The sequence below is a fragment of the Musca autumnalis genome, unplaced genomic scaffold, assembly GCF_047663935.1.
Source record: "Musca autumnalis isolate F117 unplaced genomic scaffold, ASM4766393v1 scaffold_4, whole genome shotgun sequence".
Taxonomy (NCBI): Eukaryota; Metazoa; Arthropoda; class Insecta; order Diptera; family Muscidae; genus Musca; species Musca autumnalis.
Window position 1 is genome coordinate 210533440 of NW_027411977.1, and position 25852 is coordinate 210559291.

Genomic DNA, 25852 nt, shown 5'->3' on the forward strand with positions numbered 1-25852 from the left:
GGTTGTGATTAACTAATAATATCCTATCATGTCTCCTTGATAGGGAATATTGAGAATTCAAGGCTGCATTTTCAATTGTTTTGGACATACTAAATCGGATATACATAAGTGCGACATTCAAATTTTTCTGAAATTTTTTACCACAGATAGATTTAATTGGGAGCAGATTGAATATTTGGACTGGATTTGGTTCGATCTGAAATTTTTATAGTGCAGTGCAGTGCTGGTCACGCCAATATATATCATGGGCCGATATATAGGCTCCGAAAGTTCAAAAAATTTCTTGGTTTCGACGATAAGTTTAGTTTAAATTGAATTTTTTTCATATACATATAGCCGGCCTTCGGCCGGGGATTTAAGACTTTCTTCTATGGACAGGGACAAATCTTGGCTAACGCGAACAAAATTTTACTTTAAATCGAACATTTTTTATCATCGATCCGAGTCTTGTCTCTAATTGTCCTGAATACAAATACTATATATTATTTATGGGAAGTCCATACTTGCCGAGATATTTGCTTTCAAAATTCCCAAAAAAATCTCCTAGCAGAGCAAATCTCTTTTGAGGCCATGAAGGGAATAGGCGCAGCCATGCGCTTTCTTTAAAATTTCTAGCACAGATAAGGATTATTGTCCTGAACACAAAAATATATTTTTTTTATCTGGGAGAAGTCCATACTTACTGAGATGTCGGTCTTGAAAGTACTGTTCCAGTTGGGCCTGGAGACTTGTTGGGACAAAATTAATTATTCTTTATAGGTATACCTTATTTATTTCAATAACAAAATTTATAATAAAAAATTGCAATAAAATTATGTAAAAAATATCACTTGCACTAGGCTATCCGCTAAATGTATACCTATTCGTGGTATATATTCTAAATCTATGCCTTTAGGCTAACGACTAGGGTATTTACACTTTGATACAATCAAAATTGTGCCATACCGAAATAATGGCATTGAACCTCACGTAAGTCTGGATGTAATCCCTTCCAGACAAATTGGCGACAAATTAGCGAACGGATAAAGCAATGTGGTGCAATCTTTGCACCTCCTAATATTTTGTCAAGTTAGAAGATGGACCAGAATGTCTTTAAAGATCGTCTTCCACAGAGTAGATGACCCTAGGGTTTGTAAGTAAGTGACTCCAAGGTCGGTCCACCACAGAGTACATGGCCCCAAAGGTCGTCTACTATAGAGTAAATGGCCCCAAAGGTTGTCTCCCACGAAGTATATGGCCCTAAGGGTAAACTACTACAAAGTAAGTGACTCCAAGGGCCGTCTACCACAGAGTATATGGCATCGTGAGTAGATGGCCCCAAGGGTCGTCTACTATAGAGTAGATGGCCCCTAGGGTGGTCTACTATAGAGTAGATGGCCCCAAGAGCCGCATACTACAGAGTAGATGGCCCCAAGGGTCGTCTACGATAGAGTAGGTGGCCCCAAGGGTCGTCTACGATAGAGTAGATGGCCCCAAGGGTCGTCTACTATAGAGTAGATGGCCCCAAGGGTCGTCTACTATAGAGTAGATGGCCCCAAGGGTCGTCTACTATAGAGTAGATGGCCCCAATGGTCGTCTACTATAGAGTAGATGGCCCCAAGGGTCGTCTACTATAGAGTAGATGGCCCCAAGGGTCGTATACTATAGAGTAGATGGCCCCAAGGGTCGTCTACTATAGAGTAGATGGCCCCAAGGGTCGTCTACTATAGAGTAGATGGCCCCAAGGGTCGTCTACTATAGAGTAGATGGCCCCAAGGGTCGTCTACTATAGAGTAGATGGCCCCAAGGGTCGTCTACTATAGAGTAGATGGCCCCAAGGGTCGTCTACTATAGAGTAGATGGCCCCAAGGGTCGTCTACTATAGAGTAGATGGCCCCAAAAGTCGTCTACTATAGAGTAGATGGCCCCAAGGGTCGTCTACTATAGAGTAGATGGCCCCAAGGGTTGTATACTATAGAGAAGATGGCTCAAAGCTCGTCTACTATATAGTAGATAACCCCAATGGTCGTCTACCATAGAGCAGATGACCCCAAGGGTCGTCTTCCATAGAGCAGATGGCCCCAAGGGTCGTCTACTATAGAGTAGATGGCCCCAAGGGTCGTCTACTAAAGAGTAGATGGCCCCAAGGGTCGTCTACTAAAGAGTAGATGGCCCCAAGGGTCTATCGAAGCACCATATCTTTCAGAAAGAGTCTATCGAAGCGCCCTATCTTTCAGAAAGCGTCTATCGAAGCACCATTTCCTTCAGAAAGAGGTTATCGAAGCACCTTTTCTTTCAGAAAGAGGTTATCGAAGCACCTTTTCTTTCAGAAAGAGGTTATCGAAGCACCTTTTCTTTCAGAAAGAGGTTATCGAAGCACCCTTTCTTTCCGAAAAGGTCTATTGAAGGACCCAAGGGTCGTCTACTATAGAGTAGATGGCCCCAAGGGTCGTCTACTAAAGAGTAGATGGCCCCAAGGGTCTATCGAAGCACCATATCTTTCAGAAAGAGTCTATCGAAGCACTTTATCTTTCAGAAAGAGTCTATCGAAGCACCCTATCTTTCAGAAAGCGTCTATCGAAGCACCATTTCATTCAGAAAGAGGTTATCGAAGCACCTTTTCTTTCAGAAAGAGGTTATCGAAGCACCCTTTCTTTCCGAAAGGGTCTATTGAAGGACCCTTTCTTTCCGAAAGGGTCTATTGAAGGACCCTTTCTTTCCGAAAGGGTCTATCGAAGCACGCTTTCATTCAGAAAGAGTCTATGGAAGGGCCCTTTCCTTCTGAAAGGTCTATTGAAGCACCTTTTCTTTCCGAAAGGGTCAATTGAAGCACCCTTTTTTTCCGAAAGGGTCAATTGAAGCTCCCTTTCTTTCCGAAAGGGTCAATTGAAGCACCCTTTATTTCCGAAAGGGTCAAGTGAAGCACCCTTTCTTTCCGAAAGGGTCTATCGAAGCACGCTTTCATTCAGAAAGAGTCTATGGAAGGACCCTTTCCTTCTGAAAGGGTCTATTGAAGCACCTTTTCTTTCCGAAAGGGTCAATTGAAGCACTCCTTCTTTCCGAAAGTGTCAATTGAAGCACACTTTCTTTCCGAAAGGGTCTAATGAATCTCCATTTCTTTCAGAAAGGGTCTATCGAAGCACCCGTTCTTTCAGATAGGGTCTAACGAATATCCATGTCTTTCAGAAAGGGTCTAACGAATCTCCATTTCTTTCAGAAAGGGTCTATCGAAGCACCCGTTCTTTCAGATAGGGTCTATCGAAGCACCCGTTCTTTCAGAAAGGGTCAATTGAAGCAACCTTTATTTCCGAAAGGGTCCATTGAAGCACCCTTTTCTTCGAAAGGGTCTATTGAAGCACTCTTTCATTTCAAAAACGCGTATTGAAGCACCAGAAAAAGTCTGTGGAAGGACCCTTACCACCATTTCTTTCAGAAAGTATCTATCGAAGCAAAGTTTCTTTCCGAAAGGGTCTATTGAAGCACCCTTTCTTTCCGAAAGGGTCTGTCGAAGCACGCTTTCATTCAGAAAGAGTCTATGGAAGGTCCCTTTCCTTCCGAAAGGGTCTAGTGAAGCACCTTTTCTTTCCGAAAGGGTCAATTGAAGCACCGTTTCTTTCCGAAATGATCAATTGAAGCACCCTTTCTTTCCGAAAGGGTCAATTGAAGCAGCCTTTCTTTCCGAAAGGGTCAATCGAAGCAGCATTTCTTTCCGAAAGAGTCAATTGAAGCTCCCTTTCTTTCCGAAAGGGTCAATTGAAGCACCCTTTCGTTCCGAAAAGGTCTATCGACGCACCATTTCTTTTAGAAAGGGTCTATCGACGCACCATTTCTTTCAGAAAGGGTCTAACGAATCTCCCTTTCTTTCAGAAAGGGCCTAACGGATCTCCATTTCTTTCAGAAAGGGTCTATCGAATCACCCGGGTCAATTGAAGCACAATTTCTTTCCGAAAGGGTCTATTGAAGCACCCTTTCCTTCGAAAGGGTCTATTGAAGCACACTTTCTTTTCAAAAGGGCCAATTGAAGCACCCTTTCTTTCCGAAAGCGTCTATTGAAGCACTCTTTCTTTTTAAAAGGGTCTATTGAAGCACCCTTTCTTTCAGAAAGGGTATATCGATGCACCATTTCTTTCTGAAAGCGTCTAACAAATCGCTACTTCTTTCAGAAAGGGTCTTTCGAAGCAAACTTTCTTTCAGAAATGTCTATCAACGCAACATATATTGCAGAAAGGGTCTTTCGAAGCAGCCTGTCTTTCTGAAAGGGTCTATCGGAGCACTCTTTCTTTTCAAAAGGGTCTATCGGAGCACACTTTCTTTTCAAATGGTCTATTGAAGCACACTTTCTTTCAGAAATGGTCTACCGAAGCACCCTTTCTTTCAGAAAAGGTATATCGATGCACAATTTCTTTCAGAAAGAGTCTAACGAATCGCCACTTCTTTCAGAAAGGGTTTACCGAAGCTCCCTTTCTTTTAGAAAGAGTCTTTCGAAGCAAACTTTCTTTCAGAAATGTCTATCGAAGCACCCATTCTTTCAGAAAGGGTATATCGCAGCACGCTTTCTTTCAGAAAGAGTCTATAAAAGCATATTTCGTTCAGAAAGGGTCTATCGAAGAAGCCTTTCTTACAGAAAGTGTTTATCGAAGCACCCTATCTTTTAGAAAGGGCCTATCGAACCACCCTAATATATAACACATACATAGGTATTTTATTATATATATAGAAAACTATTCAAAAATTGTTTGAATTTGAATATAACTTAGATTTCACTTTTTGGATTTATTGTTGTTGTTTTCTAGTCGAATGTAGGTTTAACAATTTTGAAATAATTCTATTATAATAATTAATTCTAATAATAACGTTGTTATGTTAACAAAAAAACATTCGAACTTCAATTACCACAGGTAAACGGCACATATAACTTAAGTACATACATACATATGTAAGTATGTACATCTGATCCATGAAACAAGCATGTCTTCTAATGAAAGCTCGGTGTTATAATTTGCTTATGAAGGCAAGTGGAGAGGCCATTTACTGTATTTTATTGCATATTTTTAATAAAAAAAATTATAAATTATATTAATAATTAATAAATCCAGTTTATTTATAACGGCATTATCTACTTTTGTTTATCTTTCAAACTAAATCTGTAATTTACATAAATTTATATTCAGTTTGAATTCTATGCTTAATAAAAATTCTAACATTCTTACATGTTTAAATTGTTACCACGCTATGTTACATGCTACCATAATTTATAATATTTGTATAACCATGCGGTTTACCTGTAATTCAGGTCAATGTTATTGACCCTTTGATTAGCACACGTAATGTTAGGGTATAAGTTCTGTGTTTTACATGAGTTCTTGGCCACGAACTTTATCACAATCTTACCATGCACACCTGTAGAGTTATAAGAGGAAGATTTGATAATTTTGTAGTATAAGGAACATAGAAACATTTTTCTCCTCCGCCGGAACATTCCAGCCAACGAAAATCTTGCGGACAATTAAATAAGAGAAATATATATAATAAATTAGAAAATTATAATCTGAAAAATAGCTGCTCCAGTGAATCACATTTTGCTGATGTAATGCGTTATGATACACCTTTCTTTCGTGAGAGTGAAAAGTAAAGGACCCTTTAAGAAATATTTTTTCCTTTGGTCGAAACATTCTACTCCAACTCCTTGTTCCAAAAAGGGTCTTACAAAAATAGGGATATCTTAAAAGTGGGCAAATATTATAATCCTAAATTGTTCATCCACTAAAACACATGTTGAAGGTTTAAGGCGTTATGACAGAACTTTGCTTTGGGAGAATGAAATGTAGGGGATCGTTTAAGAAACATTTTTCTCCTTGGTCGGAACCTTCCAGCCAATGAAAATCTTCCGGAAAATTAAATAAGAAAAATGGAAATAATAAATTAGAAAATTATAATCTGAAAAATAGCTGCTCCGATGAATCACATTTTGCTGATGTAAAGCGTTATGATACACCTTTCTTTCGTGAGAGTGAAAAGTAGTGGACCCTTTAAGAAATATTTTTTCCTTTGGTCGAAATATTCTACGACCACTCCTTGTTCCAAAAAAGGGTCTTACAAAAATAGGGATATCTTAAAAGTGGGCGAATATTAAAAACCTACCTTGTTCTTCCACTGAAACACGTGTTGAAGGTTTAAGACGTTATGACAGAACTTTGCTTTGGGAGAGTGAAATGTAGAGGATCGTTTAAGAAACATTTTTCTCCTTGATCGGAACCCTCCAGCCAATTAAAATCTTCCGGGAAATTAAATAAGAGAAATAGAAATAATAAATTAGAAAATTAGAATCTGAAAAATAACTGCTCCGATGAATCACGTTCTGCTGATGTAATGCGTTATGATACACATTTCTTTCGTGAGAGTGAAAAGTAGTGGACCCTTTAAGAAATATTTTTTCCTTTGGTCGAAATATTCTACGACCACTCCTTGTTCCAAAAAAGGGTCTTACAAAAATAGGGATATCTTAAAAGTGGTCGAATATTAAAATTCTACGTTGTTCTTCCACTGAAACACATGTGAAGGTTTAAGACGTTATGACAGAACTTTGCTTTGGGAGAATGAAATGCAGAGGACCGTTTAAGAAACATATTTCTCCTTTGTGGGAACCTTTCAGCCAATGAAAATCTTCAGGGAAATTAAATAAAAAATAGAAATAATAAATTAGAAAATTATAATCTGTAATTGCTGCTCCGATTAATCACATTGTGCTGATGTAATGCGTTATGATACACCTTTCTTTCGTGAGAGTGAAAAGTAGAGGACCCTTTAACAAATATTTTTTCCTTCGGTCGAAACATTCTACTCCAACTCCTTGTTCCAAAAAAGGGTCTTACAAAACTAGGGATATCTTAAAAGTGGTCGAATATTAAAATCCTACGTTGTTCTTCCACTTAAACACATGTTGAAGGTTTAAGACGTTAAGATAGAACTTTGCTTAGGGAGAATGAAATGAAGAGGACCATTTAAGAAACATTTTACTCCTTGGTCGGAACCTTCCAGCCAATAAACATTTTCCGGAAAATTAAATAAGAAAAATATAAATAATAAATTAGAAAATTATAATCTGAAAAATAGCTGCTCCGATGAATCACATTTTGCTGATGTAATGCGTTATGATACACCTTTCTTTCGTAAGAGTGAAATGTAGAGGACCCTTTAAGAAATATGTTTTCCTTTGGTCGAAACATTCTACTCCAACTCCTTGTTCTAGAAAAGGGTCTTACAAAAATAGGGATATCTTAAAAGTGGGCGAATATTAAAAACCTACGTTGTTCTTCCATTGAAACACTTGTTGAAGTTTTAAGACGTTATGATACACCTTTGCCTTGGGAGAATGAAATGTAGCGGATCGTTTAAGAAACATGTTTCTCCTTTGTGGGAACCTTCCAGCCAATGAAAATCTTCCGGAAAATTAAATAAGAAAAATGGAAATAATAAATTAGAAAATTATAATCTGTAATTGCTGCTCCGATGAATTACATTTTGCGGATGTAATGCGTTATGATACACCTTTCTTTCGTGAGAGTGAAAAGTAGAGGACCCTTTAAGAAATGTTTTTTCCTTTGGTCGAAACATTCTACTCCAACTCCATGTTCCAGAAAAGGGTTTTACAAAAAAAAGGGATATCTTAAAAGTGGGCGAATATTAAAATCCTACCTTGTTCTTCCACTGAAACACATGTTGAGGGTTTAAGACGTTATGACAGACCTTTGCTTTGGGAGAATGAAATGTAGAGGATCCTTCAAGAAATAGTTTTTCCTTTGATTGAAGCTTCCTGCGCCTACTCCTTGTTCCAGAAAAGGGTCTTAGAAAAATTTGAAGATATGGTTGAGTAATAAAATCAAACTTTGTTCTTCCACTGGGATACATGTTGAACGTTTATGTCGTAATGATACATATGTATTTGACTTGGGAGAAAGAAATGTAGACGTCCCCCTAACGTAAATGGGGTGACGTGGTATAGCCCATTGTCTTGTTTACAACTTGTTTTTAATAAAAGAAAGGGTAACAAAATTTAACAAATCTTCTTTAAATATTTGATATTACAAAATTTATGACATTTGGCTCGGAACATTGTTGTTTAAAAAACAACAATAAAATGAAAAACAAAAAACAAATTTATTTCACTTATCTCTTTTGTCTTTTCACTGTGTGTTTACAATATATACAATGTCTTGCTACCTATTCCACTGATATTGACACTTCTTTGACTGATTATTTGCTTGGATGCTGCGATGGCTTGTCCGGTTTCCAAACATCTCTCATTCTATCAGACAGACTGAACTGAGCTGTCTGATAGTATGGTATTCTTCAAATCAACTTCTTATTCTTCTGTTTGATAATTTTTTTCTGTGTGGCACACGTAAAGTATGCCAAACTTTATTTACCTTTTGGCCAACCACCGCAGCAGCACCATAACAGCTATACAAATTTTATGTTAATTCATCACCTCATCATCACAAAAACTAATTTCTTTCTGTGCCACTCAACGAAGAAAAAAAAACATCTAAGCAAACTCTGCTGAATGATGTTTAATCAACTTTATCAATAATAGTGTTTATTGTTGTTGTTTTTATTATTATTTATTTTGTCTTTTTTTCCTATTGGAAATGTTTTCTTCGTTGTTGTGTTTCTTCATCGGTTTTTTGTTATTAATGTTGTTGTAATTTTTGTATTTTTTTGGAATTTCAAACTTAAAGTTCTGCAAATGTTTTGAATAGACCTCAGTTTATTCGTGATCGTTGGTTCAAACACTTGCCAGTCAGTCACTCACTCAGGCGCCAGTCAATCGTCAGTAGCTTAAAAGTGTTGAAACATAGTTTTCTTATCATCATAAATAGCAATAACAAAAGCAACAACAAAAAATAGTATTTTATAGTGAAATATTGTTGATTAAAAGATAAAGAAAAATTTAAATATAGAACAAGGTTTTTGTAAAAAAAAAAAAATATTTAAATAAAAGTGTAAAAAAACTATATACAAACTAAACTACAAATATGCCAAACCCTCCAATCGGTTTCTATCCCCATGTTAAGAGGAGGGTGAGTGATTTGTTTGCAAATTAAAAAGTGATTGCACCATAATTAACTATAACAATTTTATAAATATTTCCTCAGTAGTGGTATTGAAGGCTGTGCAATAAGTGTGCAGTAAACAATGCCGGTTGAAGGTTGCCGTCCGGAAAATGAAGCAACAAAAATTAAAAATTTTCGAAAATTAGAATCAGAAATAGCTGTTGCAATGTGAACCCATTTTGTGGATATAAGGTGTTATGATGTTATGATACACCTTTCTTTTTTTGAAATGTAGACAACAATTGGTCTGTTCCAGAACCTGCAAAAAGCTACTATTTTTTACTACGATAACATTTTTATACCCTCCACCATAGGATGGGGGGGTATATTAAGTTTGTCACTCCATTTGTAACTACTCGAAATAATCATTGTAGACCCCACAAACTATATATATTCTTGATCAACGTGCAATTCTACATCGATATAGCCATGTCCGTCCGTCTGTCCGTCTGTGGAAATCACTCTAGCGTCCGAACGGATTGACGTAGGTGAATGAAATTTTGGGAAAATCTACGTACGTAGGACTTTTGTTATTGAAAGCGGGCTATGTAGGTCCACGCTTTCTCATAGCCCCCATACAAAATGACGCGTGACGCGTCGTCGTTTTAAGGAATTTTTAAGATATTTGTCCCATTTTACCACCGAATTGGCTGTAATTTGGTATTTTGTGTCTCCAGAGGCCAAAAAACATTCCTACCAAACTTGGTTTATATAGGTCCACGTTTTGGTATAGCCCCCATATAACGCCCCATATGTTTTAAATGTATTAGTCCCATTTGACAACAGAATCGGTTGTAACTTTGTATTTTGTGTTTCCAGGGGCTATGAAATATTTCTTCCATAAAATGTTTATATAGGTCCACGTTTTGATATAGCCCCCTTAGGACGATATCTCCCGATTTTCGGTATTTTGAAGGTTTTGGCCTCATTATCACTCCGAGATAGCTGAAATTTGGTATTTAGTCTTCGTTGGGGGTATAGAACTTCCCCCAGAAATTTGTAGGTATAGGTCCACGCCATCATATAGCCCCCATAGAACTGTACCTTCCGATTTTCGGTATTTTAAAGGTTGTGGCCACATTAATCCACCGAAATGGCTGAAATTTGTGGTGGAGGGTATAAAAAGTTCGGCCCGACCGAACTTAACGCTTTTCCTACTTGTTTACTTTATGTTATCAAAAAAAATAGTAAAAATTAGTAGATTCTTGCAGTACTGGAACAAACCAAGTGTTGTCTATGAAAAATTATTTAACTAGGCGTTTACACCAGACAGTTTGTCTTCAAATACAACTCTGATTTACTAACACATACATACATTTGTCGTTTGTCTCCCAGCTGTCCATCATTTTTTCATAGATAGTAGGGTTAACAAATTTTTGACATTTTGTGAAAAAAGAAGTGAGATGATAATTTAAATGTGTTTAAAACAAAAGAATAGGTACAAAAACAAAATTTGTGAACGGAAAACAAAAATAAATCTATGGTTTCCATTCATAATTTTACAACTGTTTTTGCAGTTGTCTTGACGCCTACGTTACAGAGGCAAGTTTTGGGGTTTTGACAATCAATACATGAAGTCAACTGTCCTGTCTTTTGTAAACGCAGGGTAAGGAAAATTTTGTGAAAGCAACATTTTCTATAGAAAATATTGTCGATAACAAGTAAAAAAGTATCAGTCGGCTTTGCCGACAGAGATATACCCTCAGCCTGTGTATATTGAAACAATCTTTGCCCAAAAACGTATTTATTTAGGGGGTTTTAATAATTTTGCGTGTTTGAACCGACAAAAATGTTGATTAGGAGGAGATTCTAAAAGGAATGGATCGACATTGACCACTATGGAAGTGGATCTCCAGCCACTACATATGGTGCCTATGGGATTTTTACACCCTTCGGGCTGTTTTCTCAAGAAGTATGGACTTATCCCTGAAAAAAATTGTACCATCGTAATTGAGGCAGCGAATGCAAGTTGCTTCAAAAAAAATAAAAGTAATTCGATATCAGGTCTTAAAGTAAACTTATCCGAAATTTTGCGTGGGAGGTATAGGGTGGAGTAGACAAATATAATCCATATTTGAACCTGATCTATATCAGGAAGTTATATTGGGATATCCTCTCCCTTCAAGAGTTATCGTACGAACAATTTTTCCGAACATTTTTGAACTTTTGTGGGGGAGGTACCTGAAGGAGTGGACCGATATGGCTTATCTTCAAACTTAAACTATGTTTGGACAAAATATTACTAAGGCTAAATGTTGGACCGAATCGGCAGATCCGTTCTAGAGTTATCTTGCGCTCCAACCACCTCACACGGTGTCATAGGGGTTTTTTTTGCAACTTTCATGCTATTTTCTCAGGAAGTATGGACTTGCCCCTGATGAAACTTGTACTGTCGTATGGAGGGCAGTGAATACAAGCTGCTAAAACAAAAATCAAAGCGATTCGAGAGATGGCCCTAAACTGAACTTTTCCGAAATTTTCCTACTGAGACCATATTGAAACTTCATATTACTCTGGTAGAAAGTTTACGCTATACAAAGTATGGACCAAATCGGTCACTCCCTTTAAGAATTATCGTGCGCACAAACTTTCCGAACATTTTCGAACTTTTGTGGGGGAGGTACCGGAAGGAGTGGACCGATGTAGCTCATCTTCGAACTTAAACTAAGTTTGGACAAAATATTACGAAAACCAAAATTTGAACCGAATCGGTTCATCCGCTCCAACCAGCAGGACAGACAGACAGACGGACGGACATGGCTAGATCGACTCCAAATTGTCTGAAACACATTTGGTCCAAACATACTTGGGGTCTAAAACCATTATTTCGATGAGGCACATTTTCATCGTATCAAAGTGTATATACCCTCCTTAGCCTAAAGGCTGAGGGTATAAAAATAATTGTTGATAACAACAATTCCTATAAAAATAATTGTCGATTACAACAATTCCTATAAAAATAGTTGTCGATAACAATAATTTCTATGGAAATTGTTGTCGATAACAACAATTTCTTTAGAAATATTTGCCGATAACAACAAGTTCTATAGAAATAGTTGTCGAATATAACAATTTCTATAGAGAATATTGTCGATAACAACATTTTCTTTAGAAAATATTGTCGATAAAAACATTTTCTATAGAAATATATGTAGATAACAACAATTCCTATAAAAATTGTTGTCGATAACAACAATTTCTACAGAAATACTTGTCGAATATAACAATTTATATAGGAAAAAATTGTCGATAAAAGCATTTTCAATAGATAATATTGCCGATAACAAAATTTTTTATAGAACATATTGTCGATAACAAAATTTTCTATAGAAAATATTGTCGAAGATCTAGTCGATAACAAAATTTTCTATACAAAACCTTGTCGATAACAACATTTATTGTCGATAACAAAGTTTCTGTAGATAACCAGATCTATAAAAGGTATTTTTTTAGAAAATCTAATCGATAACAACATTTGGGACAGGAATTATAACCGATAACACTTTTGTTTCGAAAATGAAACTGTAATTTTCTTAGATACAAAGATCTTTAGAAGCTAGGCGGATGTTACTACACAAATTATCTACATATTAAAAAAAAACAATTGAAAAAAAACGTTATATTGATTTCATTATCTGGCATACATTTGTCAATTGTTTGCTGTTTCAAAAAGTACTACAAAATGTTATCTTTTTCTCTAACCTCATCATGATTTGCAGTTTTGATTTGATTTATGTCTACACAACAGAATTTTGCCGGTGGCATTTTTCAACTTCTGAAATTGTTTGGAAATTTTAAAACATTGAATTTCAATGATTTCAAAGAATGTTTATCTTATCAAAAGTTTGCTAATAAATAGAAACAGAAATTTGCAAAATAAAAATCTATATACAACAAGATTAAATATGTCATAAACTTTCACAAATAGTTTTTGAAAAATTGTTATCGTTAATATTTTATTTTGGAATATGTTGTGTTACCAACACCATACAGCATTCAAGATGTTCTTATCGAATAATTTATAATTGACATTATCGATATATGTCGATAATAATGTCTTAATTCATAATGTTTTCGATTTAAAATCCAGTTAAAGCCAAATTCTAGGCAATATTTTCTGCAACAAAATTCATTTATTAAAAATATGTTAGTGGCAATTGTATTTGCTTTGTTCCAGAACTCCAGAATCTGCAATAAGCTACTATTTTTTACTACGATAACATTTTTTCCTTTATGTTATCGAAAAAATAGTAAAAATTAGTAGATTCTTGCAGTACTGGAACAGACCAATAAATAATTTGTTCCAGAACCTACAAGAAAAGTGTTACACATATTTGTGTAGGGAAACAAATTCAAATTCTATCAACTTTTCCAGATATACGAAGTTCCGATACTTAATTACAAACTGATGTAACATTTGTAACTGTATATTAATTTGCATCCCTAATCATTAGAAAAAAATATATTTTAAACTTAAAATCTTTTCACATTCTTCTCTCCTGTTTTTTTTTTTGTTTTTTCATTATTTATTCATATTTTATGCTAATCGAAAACAAACATTTGGTAAAAGCTTTCGTTGACCTCTCACTGACCGAGTTCACAAATCCCATCACAAGGGTTATAATCATTAATAACTGTACCACCAACACCGCCACCACCATCATAGTTAACGACAGACGGACTATCAACCAATTGCTTGGAATGCTTATTATGCTAAATTCGATTAACTTATGGAGAGATAAACAGCTTCAGGCTATTTTAAGGGGTAGTTTATTGACCCTAATGGTCGTTCATACATATGTAGATATGTATCAGCATATGTGTACATAATTTGCTGTATGGGATTGTTTTTTTTTTTACGAAGAAAAGCTCAGAGAAATGCCATTTAAAAGTGGTCATTTGGGACAGATTATTGCCAATGGGGAATGACCAGCGATTCTTTAACGTTGGATAAAAAACAACAACAAATCATTCTCACAGTATGTAAATGTACATATTCATGATTTTTTTCTATAAAAAATTTTTTATCGACAACTATTTCCATAGACATTTTTAATATCGACAACTATTTCTATAGAAATTGTTTTTATCGACAATTGTTTTTATAGAATATTTAGTAATCGTCCACAATTTCAACATAAATTGTTGTTATCGACAACTATTTTTATGGAAATTGTTGTTATCGAAAATTATTTTCATTGAAATTGTTGTTATCGACAACCATTCCTATAGAAATTGTTGTTATCGACAACTATTCCTATAGAAATTGTTGTTATCGACCACAATTTCTATAGAAATTGTTTTTATCGAAGACTATTTCTAGAGAAATTGTTGTTATCGACCACTATTTCTATAGAAATTGTTGTTATCGAACACTATTTCTATAGAAATTGTTACTATCGACAACTATTTCTATAGAAATTGTTGTTATCGACAACTATTTCTATAGAAATTGTTGTTACCGGCAACTAATTCTATAGAAATTGTTGCTATCGATAACTATTTCTATAGAAATTGTTGTTATCGACAACTTTTTCTGTATAATTTTTGTTATCGACAGCTATTTCTATAGAAATTGTTGTTATCGACAGCTTTTTCTGTATAATTTTTGTTATCGACAGCTATTTCTATAGAAATTGTTGTTATCGAGAACTATACAAAACATTGTTCCACAACATCCCATACGGGACAAGGGAGACTTCTCTCATATCAATGAGTGCACCCCGATTCATATTTAGCTCAATGATATGGGACCTACTGTTTATCGCAGAGTCCGAACGGCTTGTCTTAAGACACCACTTGTAGAGATGTTTTACATAGCTGAAATACTCAGGAAATGTCGCCAACATTACTGAGGGGTATTTTGCCACCGTTGAAAAATGTTTGATGTTGCTTGGCCGGGGTATCGAACCCCCGACCTTCTGCGTGCAAGGCGGGCGTGCATACCATTGCACCACGGTGGCACCCATCGAGAACTATTTCTATAGAAATTGTTGTTATCGACTACAATTTCTATAGAAATTTTTGTTATCGACAACTATTTCTATAGAAATTGTTGTTATCGACAACTATTTCTATAGAAATTGTTGTTATCGACAACTATTTCTATAGAAATTGTTGTTATCGACAACTATTTCTATAGAAATTGTTGTTATCGACAACTATTTCTATAGAAATTGTTGTTATCGACAACTATTTCTATAGAAATTGTTGTTATCGACAACTATTTCTATAGAAATTGTTGTTATCGACAACTATTTCTATAGAAATTGTTGTTATCGATAACTATTTAATTAGAAATTGGAGTTATCGACAACTATTTCCATAGAAATTGTTGTTATCGACAACTATTTCTGTAGAAATTGTTTTTATCGGCAACTATTTCTATAGAAATTGTATTTATCGACAACTATTTCTATAGAAATTGTATTTATCGACAACTATTTCTAATGAAATTGTTATTATCGACAACTATTTCTATAGAAATTGTTGTTATCGACAACTATTTCTATAGAAATTTTTGTTATCGAAAACTATTTCTATAGAAATTGTTGTTATCGAACACTATTTCTATAGAAATTGTTGTTATCGACTACTATTTCTATAGAAATTGTTGTTATCGGCAACTGTTTCTATAGAAATTGTTGTTATCGACAACTGTTTCTATAGAAATTGTTGTTATCGACAACTGTTTCTATAGAAATTGTTGTTATCGACAACTGTTTCTATAGAAATTGTTGTTATCGACAACTGTTTCTATAGAAATTGTTGTTATCGACATCTGTTTCTATAGAAATTGTTGTTATCGACTACTGTTTCTATAGAAATTGTTGTTATCGACATCTGTTTCTATAGAAATTGTTGTTATCGACAACTGTTTCTATAGAAATTGTTGTTATCGACAACTGTTTCTATAGAAATTGTTGTTATCGACAACTGTTTCTATAGAAATTGTTGTTATCGACAACTGTTTCTATAGAAATTGTTGTTATCGACAACTGTTTCTATAGAAATTGTTGTTATCGACAACTGTTTCTATAGAAATTGTTGTTATCGACAACTGTTTCTATAGAAATTGTTGTTATCGACAACTGTTTCTATAGAAATTGTTGTTATCGACAACTGTTTCTATAGAAATTGTTGTTATCGACAACTGTTTCTATAGAAATTGTTGTTATCGACAACTGTTTCTATAGAAATTGTTGTTATCGACAACTGTTTCTATAGAAATTGTTGTTATCGACAACTGTTTCTATAGAAATTGTTGTTATCGACAACTGTTTCTATAGAAATTGTTGTTATCGACAACTGTTTCTATAGAAATTGTTGTTATCGACAACTGTTTCTATAGAAATTGTTGTTATCGACAACTGTTTCTATAGAAATTGTTGTTATCGACAACTGTTTCTATAGAAATTGTTGTTATCGACAACTGTTTCTATAGAAATTGTTGTTATCGACAACTGTTTCTATAGAAATTGTTGTTATCGACAACTGTTTCTATAGAAATTGTTGTTATCGACAACTTTTTCTATAGAAATTGTTGTTATCGACAACTGTTTCTATAGAAATTGTTGTTATCGACAACTATTTCTGTAGAAATTGTTGTTATCGACAACTATTTCTATAGAAATTGTTGTTATCGACAACTATTTCTATAGAAATTGTTGCTATTGACAACTATTTCTATAGAAATTGTTGTTATCGACAACTATTTCTATAGAAATTGTTGTTATCGACAACTATTTCTATAGAAATTGTTGTTATCGACAACTATTTCTATAGAAATTGTTGTTATCGACAACTATTTCTATAGAAATTGTTGTTATCGACAACTATTTCTATATAAATTGCTGTAATCGAGGATTATTCCTTCATAATTTCTTGTTATCGATAGCTATATTCTGTTATCATGAGTATTTGTTTTTGCATAGTTTCACAATTGTATTTTTCATTACCTTTCTTCTCTGTTTTGTTCCAGTGCCTCCAAGTAGCCACAAATGTCACAGAACAAAAACATCATGTCACCCGTGAAATTCGTGGTAAAAATCTCGGTTTATGTCGTGGTTTCCGTGGCTGTACCGTCTGGTTGACTGGTTTGAGTGGTGCAGGAAAAACATCGATTGCCTTCGAATTGGAAGCCTATTTGGTGTCGAGAGGTATTCCAGCCTATGGTCTCGATGGTGACAACATTCGCACTGGTCTAAATAAAAACTTGGGCTTCACACCAGCTGATCGTGAGGAGAATATTCGCCGGGTTGGAGAAGTGGCCAAGTTGTTTGCTGACAGTGGTGTTGTGGCAATTTGCAGTTTTGTCTCACCCTTTGCCGATGATCGTGAAGTGGCTCGTAAAATCCACAAAGATGCCGATTTGAAATTCTACGAAATTTTCGTTGACACCCCCTTGGCTGTGTGTGAATCACGTGATGTTAAGGGTCTCTACAAAAAGGCCCGGGAAGGTGTTATCAAAGGATTCACCGGCATTACTCAGGAATATGAAAAACCCGAGAAACCAGAATTGATTGTTAGCACAGATGGTTTTACCATTAAAGAATCGACACAAAAAGTTATCGCCTTGCTGGAGGAGGAAGGTATTATTCCCAAGACTTTGAGAGATGTTGAAAAACTGCCAGAACTCTATGTACAAGACTCGCTGAAAGAGGCTATCATCAATGAGGCAAAGTCATTGCCTTCGGTGCCCATTACTCAGGTTGAACTGCAATGGGTGCAAGTTTTGGCTGAGGGTTGGGCCTACCCCTTGAAGGGTTTCATGCGTGAGGATGAATATCTACAAACCTTGCATTTCAATTCCATCCTAAGTGAAGATGGTGCCTTCAGGGAAAATCAATCGGTGCCAATTGTCCTATCAGTGACGACTGAAAATAAAGAAAAATTAGATGGTGTTTCAGCAATTACCCTAACCTATGATGGTAAACCTGTCGCTATTCTAAGAAAGCCTGAGTTCTTCTATCATCGCAAGGAAGAACGTTTGTCACGTCAGTTTGGTACCAGTAATTCCAATCATCCCTACAGTAAGGTGGGTATTAGAAATTGATTGAATGTCAGATTTCTCAATTGTTGTTGTTTGTTGTGTAGATGGTCATGGAATCAGGTGATTATTTGGTCGGCGGTGACTTGGATGTTATTGAACGCATCCGATGGAACGATGGTTTGGACCAATATCGTTTAACTCCCAATGAGTTGAGAGAGAAATTCACCGAAATGAAGGCTGATGCAATTTTTGCATTCCAAGTAAGTTGAATGGCAAAATTGATGTTATCGATAATATAATTATTATCGACAACTGTTTCGACAAATATTTCTATATAAAATTTTGTTATGGAACACTATTTCTATAGAAATTGTTGTTATCGACAAATATTTCTATAGAAATTATTGTTATGGACAACTATTTCTATTGAAATTGTTGTTATCGACAGCTCTTTCTATAGAAATTGTTGTTATCGACGACTATTTCTATAGGAATTGTTGTTATCGACAACTTTTTCTATAGGAATTGTTGTTATCGGCAAATATTTCGATAACTATTTCTGTAGAAATTGTTGTTATCGACAACTATTTCTATAGATATTCTTGTTATCGACAACTATTGCTATAGAAATTGCTATTATCGACAAATATTTCTATAGAAGATTTTGTTATCAAAGACTATTTCTATAGAAATTGTTGTTATCGACAACTATTTCTATAGAAATTGTTGTTATCGACAACTATTTCTATAGAATTTGTTGTTATCGACAACTATTTCTATAGAAATTGTTGTTATCGACAACTGTTTCAATAGAAATTGTTGTTATCGACAACTATTTCTATAGAAATTGTTGTTATCGACAACTATTTCTATAGAAATTGTTGTTATCGACAACTGTTTCTATAGAAATTGTTGTTATCGATAACTATTTCTATAGAAAAAGTTGTTATCGAAAACTATTTCTATAGAAAAAGTTGTTATCGAAAACTATTTCTATAGAAAAAGTTGTTATCGACAACTATTTCTATAGAAAAAATTGTTATCGACAACTATTTCTGTATAAAAAGTTATTATCGACAACTATTTCTATAGAAAAAGTTGTTATCGACAACTATTTCTATAGAAAAAGTTGTTGTCGACAACTATTTCTATAGAAAAAGTTGTTATCGACAACTATTTCTATAGAAAAAGTTGTTATCGACAACTATTTCTATAGAAAAAGTTGTTATCGACAACTATTTCTGTAGAAAAAGTTATTATCGACAACTATTTCTATAGAAAAAGTTGTTACTGACAACTATTTCTATAGAAAAAGTTGCTATCGACAACTATTTCTATAGAAAAAGTTGTTATCGACAACTATTTCTATAGAAAAAGTTGTTATCGACAACTATTTCTATAGAAAAAGTTGTTATCGACAACTATTTCTATAGAAAAAGTTGTTATCGACAACTATTTCTATAGAAAAAGTTGTTATCGACAACTATTTCTATAGAAAAAGTTGTTATCGACAACTATTTCTATAGAAAAAGTTGTTATCGACAACTATTTCTATAGAAAAAGTTGTTATCGACAACTATTTCTATAGAAAAAGTTGTTATCGACAACTATTTCTATAGAAAAAGTTGTTATCGACAACTATTTCTATAGAAAAAGTTGTTATCGACAACTATTTCTATAGAAAAAGTTGTTATCGACAACTATTTCTATAGAAAAAGTTGTTATCGACATCTGTTTCTATAGAAAAAGTTGTTATCGACAACTATTTCTATAGAAAAAGTTGTTATCGACAACTATTTCTATAGAAAAAGTTGTTATCGACAACTATTTCTATAGAAAAAGTTGTTATCGACAACTATTTCTATAGAAAAAGTTGTTATCGACAACTATTTCTATAGAAAAAGTTGTTATCGACAACTATTTCTATAGAAAAAGTTGTTATCGAAAACTATTTCTATAGAAAAAGATGTTATCAACAACTATTTCTATAGAAAAAGTTGTTATCGACAACTATTTCTATAGAAACAGTTGTTATCGACAACTATTTCTATAGAAAAGTTGTTATCGACAACTATTTCTATAGAAAAAGTAGTTATCTACAACTATTTCTATAGAAAAAGTTGTTAACGACAACTTCTTCCAACGGAATTGTTGTAATCGACAACTTCTTCCAACGGAATTGTTGTAATCGACAACTATTTCTATAGAAATTGTTGTTATCGACAACTATTTCTCTAGAAATTGTTGTTATCGACAACTATTTCTCTAGAAATTGTTGTTATCGACAACTATTTCTACAGAAATTTTTGTTATCGACAACTATTTCTATAGAAATTGTTGTTATCGACAGATATATTCAACGGAATTGTTGTTATCGACAACTATATCTATAGAAATTGTTTTTATCGACAACTACTTCCAACGGAATTGTTGTTATCGACAACTATTTCCACAGGAATTGTTATCGATTGCATAATAAATCGCTTCTTCTTTTAGCTCCGCAATCCAATCCACAATGGCCATGCTCTGCTAATGCAAGACACCAAACGCCAATTGTTGGAACGTGGCTTCAAGAAACCTGTTCTTCTGCTTCATCCTCTTGGTGGTTGGACCAAGGATGATGATGTACCATTGCCGGTACGTATGGCACAACATCAAGCCGTACTAGATTCTGGTGTGTTGAGTCGTGATGATACCGTTTTGGCCATTTTCCCCTCACCCATGATGTATGCCGGTCCCACAGAAGTGCAATGGCATGCAAAGGCCCGCATGAATGCTGGTGCCAATTTCTATATTGTGGGTCGTGATCCAGCTGGTATGCCACATCCCGATAAGGAAATGTATCCCGATGGTAATTTGTATGATGCCACACACGGTGCAAGGGTACTTAAAATGGCTCAAGGTTTAGATAGCATGGAGGTATGGACAAAAAATTACAAAAATTCATCATACAGATGTGACTAATTTGTTTCCTATTTTAGATTTTACCCTTCCGTGTTGCTGCCTATGACAAAAGCGTTTCACGCATGGCCTTCTTCGAACCCAAACGTAAAGACGAATTTGAATTTATCTCAGGAACTAAAATGCGCACACTAGCCCGGACTGGTGCCAATCCTCCGGATGGTTTTATGGAGCCCAAAGCCTGGAAAATCTTAGCCGAATACTATCAATCACTAAACAAACAGTAATAGTTGGTAGTAGTCAGGTTCAGTAGTTGTAGTTATATGATTCCAATCAAATTTTTTAAAGCAAAAAAGTATCATTATCATTTTAAGTGCAATTCTTTTTATAAAAACAACAACAACTTCTTTACACACACAAAATATTGACTATTTTATATTTATGCATATATAAACAACTATTTATATATACTTCCTATTTTTATAACATTACCATTAGTTTTTAAGAGCCAGCAATTGTATTTTATGTTTTTTTTTTCTATTAGTTTGTAATTAGAAATGTCAATTTAATTTTCTATTTTAAAACGATATTCAAAAGAAAATCACTAAATGGCTATATACTTACTTGATCAGTCCCTATACACACATGTCCTATTTGTCTATACAAACAAAATTGTCGAAAAACATATTTAAAGTCTATGCTTTTCTATGTTTTAAACTAAATGACCTTTTATTATTGAAAATCAGCTTTTTGTTTTTCGTACAGCCAGTCGTCTTCTAGTACAAAACAAAGACCAAAACCCCAACATCGATTTCAAAACAAATGAATGTGAGCTGTACAAACGAAATTCTTGTATTTGTACATAAATCAAATTTTATATAGAAAAAATATCTGTTATAAACATTTTTAAATAAAGTTTTATTATTTAATGAATATCCATTTTGTTTTGTTGTGTTTGGCCGAGGTGAGTTAAGATTATGTCTAGACATAAAGGGTTAATTTTCTAAAGGAAAAAATGCTGTGGAACACACTTTATATAGGAAAAATGTGTTATCGAACACATTTTCTATGCGTAAATGTGTTATTGAACACATATCCTGTCGATAACAACAATGTCTATAGAAAAAAGTTGTCGATAACAATAATTTATATGGAAATAGTTGTCGATAACAACAATTTCTATATAAATAGTTGTCGATAACAACAATTTATACAGAAAGAGTTGTCGATAACAACAATTTCTATAGAAGTAGCTGTCCATAACAACAACTTCTATAGAATTAGTTGTCAATCAAGAATTTCTATAGAAATACTAGTCGATAACAACAATTTCTATAGAAATAATTGTCGATAACAACAATATCTATAGAAATAATTGTCGATAACAACAATTTCTATAGAAATAGTTGTCGATAACAACAATTTCTATAGAAATAGTTGTCGATAACAACAATTTCTATAGAAATAGTTGTCGATAACAACAATTTCTATAGAAATAGTTGTCGATAACAACAATTTCTACAGAAATAGTTGTCGATAACAACAATTTCTATAGAAATAGTTGTCGACAACAACAATTTCTATGGAAATAGTTGTCGATAACAACAATTTCTATAGAAATAGTTGTCGATAACAACAATTTCTATAGAAATAGTTGTCGATAACAACAATTTCTATAGAAATAGTTGTCGATAACAACAATTTCTAAAGAAATAGTTGCCGATAACAACAATTTCTATAGAAATAGTTGTCGATAACAACAATTTCTATAGAAATAGTTGTCGATAACAACAATTTCTATAGAAATAGTTGTCGATAACAACAATTTCTATAGAAATAGTTGTCGATAACAACAATTTCTACAGAAATAGTTGTCGATAACAACAATTTCTATAGAAATAGTTGTCGACAACAACAATTTCTATGGAAATAGTTGTCGATAACAACAATTTCTATAGAAATAGTTGTCGATAACAACAATTTCTATAGAAATAGTTGTCGATAACAACAATTTCTATAGAAATAGTTGTCGATAACAACAATTTCTATAGAAATAGTTGTCGATAACAACAATTTCTAAAGAAATAGTTGCCGATAACAACAATTTCTATAGAAATAGTTGTCGATAACAACAATTTCTATAGAAATAGTTGCCGATAACAACAATTTCTGTAGAAATATTTGTCTACAGAAATAGTTGTCGATTACAACAATTTCTATAGAAATATTGATCGATAACAACAATTTCTATAGAAATAATTGTCGATAACAACAATTTCTATAGACATAATTGTCGTTAACAATAATTTCTATAATAATAGTTGTCGATAGCAACAATTTCTATAGAAATAGTTGTCGATAACAAGAATTTCTATAGAAATACAAGTCGATAACAACAATTTCTATAGATATAATTGTTGATAACAACAATTTCTATAGAAATAATTGTCGATAACAATTTCTATAGAAATAGTTGTCGATAACAACAATTTCTATAGAAATAGTTGTCGATAACAATATTTTGTACAGAAATTGTTGTTGTTGATAACATTTTCTATAAAAATACTAGTCGATAACAGCAATTTCTATGAAAAAGTTGCCGATAACAACAATTTCTATAGAAATAATTGTCGTTAACAATAATTTCTATAGAAATAGTTGTCGATAACAATATTTTGTACAGAAATAGTTGTTGTTGATAACATTTTCTATAAAAATACTAGTCGATAACAGCAATTTCTATGAAAAAGTTGCCGATAACAACAATTTCTATAGAATTAGTTGTAGATAACAACAATTTCTATAGAAATACTAGTCGATAACAACAATTTCTATGAAAAAGTTGCCGATAACAACAATTTCTATAGAAATAATTGTCGATAACAACAATTTCTATAGAAATAGCTGTTGATAGCAACAATTTCTATAGAAATAGCTGTCGATAACAACAATTTCTATAGAAATAGCTGTCGATAACAACAATTTCTATAGAAATAGTTGTCGATAACAACAATTTCTATAGAAATAGTTGTCGATAACAACAATTTCTATAGAAATAATTGTCGATAACAACAATTTCTATGGAAATAGTGGTCGATAACAACAATTTCTATAGAAATAGCTGTCCATAACAACAACTTCTATAGAATTAGTTGTCGATAACAAGAATTTCTATAGAAATACTAGTCGATAACAAGAATTTCTATAGAAATACTAGTCGATAACAACAATTTCTATAGAAATAGTTGTCGATAACAACAATTTCTATAGAAATAGTTGTCGATAACAACAATTTCTATAGAAATAGTTGTCGATAACAACAATTTCTATAGAAATAGCTGTCCATAACAACAACTTCTATAGAATTAGTTGTCGATAACAAGAATTTCTATAGAAATACTAGTCGATAACAAAAATTTCTATAGAAATAATTGTCGATAACAACAATTTCTATAGAATTAATTGTCGATAACAACAATTTCTATAAAAATAATTGTCGATAACAACAATTTCTATAGAAACAGTTGTCGATAACAACAACTTCTATAGAAAAAGTTGTCGATAACAACAATTTCTATAGAAATAGTTGTCGATAACAATTTCTATGGAAATAATTGTCGATAACAATTTCTTTAGAAATAGTTGTCGATAACAACAATTTCTATAGAAATAGTTGTCGATGACAATTGCACTGTCCCAGAACCTGCAAGAAGCTACTATTTTTTACTACTATAACATTTTTTCCTTTATGTTATGTTACTTTATGTTGTCGATAACAACAATTTCTATAGGAATATTTGTCGATAACTACAATTTATATAGAAATAGTTGTCGATAACTGCAATTTCTATAGAAATAGTTGTAGATAACAACAATTTCTATAGAAATAGTTTGTCGATAACAACAATTTCTATAGAAATGGTTGTCGATAACAACAATGTCTATAGAAATATTTGTCGATAATAATCTATAGATGTGTAATCGAACACATTTCCAATAGGAAAACGTGTTATCGAACACATTTCCTATAGAAAAATGTGTTACCGTACACATTTCCCATAGGATAATGTGCTTTGGAGCACATTTCTTATAGAAAAGTGTGTTATCGAAAATATATCGTATAGGAAAATGTGTTAAGGATTTTTTTCCTATAGGAAAACACGTTTCTTACAAGAAAATGCGTTATCGAACACGTTTATTATAGGAAAATGTGTTATTAAGCAAACTTTACAAATTATTGTCTCCACCCCCCTTTAAAAATAAAACAAAATTTGTTTGTTTGTTTTAATATTTTTATAAAATTGTATAAGTATAATTATTACAATTATAAATACTAAATAATATCAAATTGTAGATGTTTATTTTTTTTTTATTATTTTATTCACTTTATATTACTATATTTTGTTTTTTCTTCACAAAAGCGATTGTGATGATGATGTTTTTTTTGTCATTGTTTTTAATTAAATATTTATGAGATATTGTTTTGTTTTTTTATTATGGATTTGCTTTTATTTTTATTATTAAAGAAAAATGTGTGAAAGAGAGGAGAAAGACAAGAATACTAAAACAATAAAAAAAGTAAACAATACTTTGATTGTTGTAATAAAGCACCTTTAAAAAATAAAAGTAATGAAGACGACGATGACGAGATAAAAATTAAAAAAGAAGAAAACAAATTATATTATAAATACATATTTTTATATATATTTTACAAAATGTGATTTTTATCTATACAAGCCCGATTAGAATGTGATTAACAAAAGTAAAAGTTAAAACATAAAAGGAAGGAAGAACTTAAAGGAAGGAGTTTAATCGGAAACCCATGGCTTGAAGAGGGCGGTTTAGATCAAGGCTGGGCATAAAGCCC

The 25852-nt window shown here is 33.2% G+C and overlaps 1 protein-coding gene across 3 annotated transcripts in view; it reads left to right on the forward strand.

The window, feature by feature from the left end:
* The window catches only part of Papss (3'-phosphoadenosine 5'-phosphosulfate synthase), a 38021-nt gene extending 16103 nt beyond the window's left edge, over nt 1-21918 (forward strand). For 2 of the 3 annotated variants that reach the window (XM_073985841.1, XM_073985839.1), the window contains exons 2-5: nt 17074-18129; nt 18189-18344; nt 20581-21003; nt 21066-21918. In XM_073985841.1, coding sequence (XP_073841942.1) covers nt 17074-18129; nt 18189-18344; nt 20581-21003; nt 21066-21272 — 1842 coding nt within the window. In that variant the 3' untranslated portion in view covers nt 21273-21918. Of the gene's footprint in view, nt 1-8737; nt 9060-17073; nt 18130-18188; nt 18345-20580; nt 21004-21065 lie in introns of those variants that run through there. The other variant, XM_073985840.1, reaches the window with a different exon arrangement.
* Nucleotides 21919-25852: the final 3934 nt, after the last annotated feature.